General features: G+C 42.7%; 1 protein-coding gene across 1 annotated transcript; it reads left to right on the top strand.

The window, feature by feature from the left end:
• Positions 1–274: 274 nt before the first annotated feature.
• On the top strand, positions 275–3,714 carry LOC141048153 (protein EOLA1-like). Its single transcript, XM_073543598.1, has 2 exons — positions 275–702; positions 2,571–3,714. Exons 1-2 carry the CDS (start codon positions 450–452, stop codon positions 2,780–2,782), a joined length of 465 nt encoding a protein of 154 aa, XP_073399699.1. The 5' UTR covers positions 275–449; the 3' UTR covers positions 2,783–3,714.
• Positions 3,715–3,969: the final 255 nt, after the last annotated feature.

The following is a 3,969-nucleotide window of genomic DNA, read 5'->3' as shown; positions in this document are numbered from 1 at the left end:
TAGTGTTTCCGCAGCGGAAAAAAACGCGCCTTTAGCACAACATATGTGTTTTCAATTATATTACATTGGATACTTTTCTCCACAGCAGAAATGCTTGTTTAAAAGTGCTGTGGAAACGCTTAAAAAACGCAACGTGGGCACACAGCCTTAACCTTACATAACACAGGCCTACATGGAGAGTAATAGATGTGCCCTGGTGCCATGCTCAGGAACTACAGGCCTTTTAGCCCCACTTTGTACGTTTGTAATGTCAATAAAGTTATACAAAATGCAACAAGAGAATGAGGAATTCTGGGTATTGCAGTTTTTACACTGTCTCCGCTGTAGTGACTCGCAGGCGGCTCTTCCTCTGCTGCTTCTCTGATGCCACAGCTTGGCTGTAATGGAGCCCTGCACACTGTGAGCAGCCGCAGCTCTGTGCCCGGCGCCGGTCCCTGCTCACAGGAGACATGCGGCTCGGCTGCCTCTCCTTCCGGCAGCCCTATGCCGGCCTGCTACTGAACGGAGTGAAGACCGTGGAAACGCGTTGGCGCCCTCTGCTGGCTGAGTACAGGAACAGCACGCTAGCGGTCCACATCGCTGTGAGAGACTGGGAGCAGCAGGACTGGAGGGACGTCCTGCAGGAGCGGCTGGGGCTGGCAGAGGCGCAGGTGCAGGAGCTGCTGCAGCAAGGGGAGCAGTTCGGCAGAGGGGTCATTGCAGGTGGGCGCTTTGTTTAACCCCTTCAGGACTGGGCCATTTCTCCCAGGAACCATAGCTGCTTCTTACTTACAGGACAAGTGGGAACTTTTTATTACCCTATAATGTACCAAATACTTGGATGTACTTTTTTATTATTACTTTTGTGGAAAAAAAAGTTCTGAAGGAAAAAATTAGTTTGTGTTTCCGTGTTCTGAGAACCATACCTTTTGTATTTTTCCGCCAATAGCGATGTGTGATATGTTTTTAGTGACGCACTTTAGTTTTCTGTTGATACCGGGTGCGTGTGATATTTTCATCTCTTTATAGTGTGTATTTTTTAGGAAAATGCACTGACCAAAAATGTCAATAATGGCCGTCTTGGTAAGGACTCGTTCACACATCAGTTTTTCTCCTACAAGTACTGTGTGCGTTTTTCACAGATGATACCTACGTCTCGAGTCATGCTCTCCAATGCAAGTCTATGGGTCGTGAAAAAATCGGACAGCACTCTGATGCCATCCATGCTCTGTCCGGTTTTCATTGACTTTTTATTATAAGAAACTGGAGAAACCGCCGTTAGGTTTTTTTCTGAGTAAAAATGATGAAATTCTGACAGGTCTGATGGTAAAAAAAAACTGATGAAAATCTGCTAAAAGAACACTGAGACTTAGAAAAAAACTCCTGCAGTGTGAAGGAGCCTTAGGCTCAATTCACACGTGGCGTTTTTGCAGTGTTTTTTATGCAAGTTTTCAGCTGCGTTTTACAGTACCAGCAAAGTCTGAAATGTCAGAAATCTCATACACGCCTTGGTTTTTTTGTCATCAGGATTTTGTGCTTTGGATGATTTTTCGCACAATGGAGCATGTCACTTCTTTCAGCGTTTTTTTTTCTCCCACCTCTGACTTGAATGGGTGGTGAGTTGCTCACGGATGTACAGCATCTGTATGCAGTATAGTATCATATTTAATGGGTTGTTATGGGAAAAGCATTACGTGTTATATGGGTATATTCAGGTGAATTATGGGGAAAGTAGCACTTTAAAAAAACTCATAGCATCAGAGCACAGTAACACATCAATATGCATAAAAGTGTCGGTGAGAAAATATTAAATCCACATGACATTCAATATGTGCACTTTCCTACATTCATGTGTGTCACTTAATGATACCACACGGGAGGGGGGAGTCATTTCTGTCATGTACTCACTGCTCCTTTCTGGGGGACAGACAATGGCTGGGAGCTTATGTTCCTGGGGATGCAAGATTTCTCCCACCATGTCAGTGTCTGCTGAAGTGTTGTCAAGTGGGAAAACTTGCACATGGCAACCAATCACACCTCAGCTACTTTTAACCAGCTCTGGTGAAATCAGACATGCTTAGTGATTGGTTGCAAGGAAAACTGTTGGTCATAGCAACTAATCACAGCTTAGCGTCTTTCAAACAGCTCTGGTGAAATAAGATAAGATAAGATAATCCTTTAATCGTCCCACCATGGGGAAATTCAGAGCATTACAGCAGCAAGGCAGGAACAAGTACAGATACAGATGCATAAAGGCATTACATTGACAGTAGGTAGGTACAAATACGGAAAAAAAAAAAATGTAAAAAATGAAAGATGCTTCGTGATTGGTTGGTAGTAGTTTTATATTTTTCAAAAAACGTCTTCACTTCCATTGAGCTCAGCTTCTAACTGAACTTCAGAGAAGGACTGCCAGCGGCAGGGGGCCATCAGCAGTTGAGGAGTGTGTAATGGATGTTGGGAAGGGGGTAATCTATTACTTTAATGTGGTCTAGTTACAATGATTATGCCTAGTTATTGTTGGGGGTCTAGATGTTCAGTACGTTTCTTTTCTATATGTTAATCTGTGGCATTCTGCATTATTTTACCAGGTCTCATTGACATTGTAGACACCTGGCAGCATTCTGATGATATGCCCATTGAGGAGACCATTGACCTGGAGAATAAAGCTTTGTTGCCTGGACTGCAGGGCAAATACCTTACGACGGTTTCCAATGCAAGGTGGCTATTGAAACCAATTCCAGCAAGAGGAGGCAAAGACATTTGGCAGGTGACTATACCAGATGAACTTATTCCTTACTAAATTTATGGCAAGAAATTAGGACATGAATCCGACACCAAGAAATCGACAATGTTAACGACCGTAGACGCAGTGGTCGGCTGAGGAAACTTAGTGCAGCAGATGAAAAACACATTGTGATTACTTTCCTTCGAAATCAGATGTCCAGCAGTGCCATCAGCTCAGAACTGACAGCAACCAGTGTAACCTAGCAGTACTGTTTGGAGAAGTCTGCCCAGAAGTGTTCATCATGGAAGAATTGGTACCAAAAATCATACCTTCTACATGGAAACATGGAAAAGTTACTCAACTATGCACGAAAACTGGGGTGCAGAAAACTGACGGCAGATGCTCTGGACTGATGAGTCAAAGTGAAATATTTGGCTGTAACACAAGGCAGTTTGTCCAACGAAGGGCTGGAGAGTGATACACTGTTGGCTGCAGACTCATTATTGTATGTTCCTTGCAAGTCAGCGGCTGCATATCAGCAAATGAAGTTGACAATTGGTCAAGATTGATGGTATCCCAGTTTAATACATAGAAATAACCCAGTAACACTTCTATTTTTGAAAGCATTCTTAATTTGCACCACCCTTGTTAAGGAAAAAAGAGAAGTAGGTACTCTAGCAGCAGATAACATATACCACGTATCAAGTCTAATGTAGAGACAGAGATTGATTTTCCGGTGTTCTGGTACCCTGAACTGAAATAACATTTAGGTCAAGTACCCAAACCCGAACCTCCTCGGGTCCGCTCATCCCTAGTTATAACCTCTGATCTTTCATTTCTGTAGACTTGGTAAGTGGTGTATGTTATCTGATAGAGTACCTACTTCTCTTTTTATGCTCTACAAGGGAGGTGCCTATGCATTAGTTTGTGTTTTGCCCCATTGCTTAGTTGATGCTTTTAAACCTCTTTAGATTTTAATGACCAATTAAAGGTTATGTTTTATTGGCCATTTTTTCCTAAAATACTCTTTGGTTCACTTTTGGTCAAGTTTGTTGCAAAGTATGATTTATTATATCAGGATAGGGTGGGCTTTTTGTACACTAGGTCGCATGCCAGTCAGTAAATGACAGGTGAAAGGCCAAGGATGTGTTTTCTGGTCATAATTACATGCCACCAAGGTGTACTTCGTCATTGAAGTCTGCTTCTAAGGAATTAACCAAACTGTATAAAGGCAATATTAGTTCTTGGTTTTCAGAGCCTTG

The sequence above is a fragment of the Dendrobates tinctorius genome, unplaced genomic scaffold (genome assembly GCF_039654945.1).
Source record: "Dendrobates tinctorius isolate UK_male_01 unplaced genomic scaffold, ASM3965494v1 ptg000133l, whole genome shotgun sequence".
NCBI lineage: Eukaryota > Metazoa > Chordata > Amphibia > Anura > Dendrobatidae > Dendrobates > Dendrobates tinctorius.
Note: the sequence above shows the minus strand (reverse complement) of the source record. Positions and strands in the feature narration are given on the sequence as shown.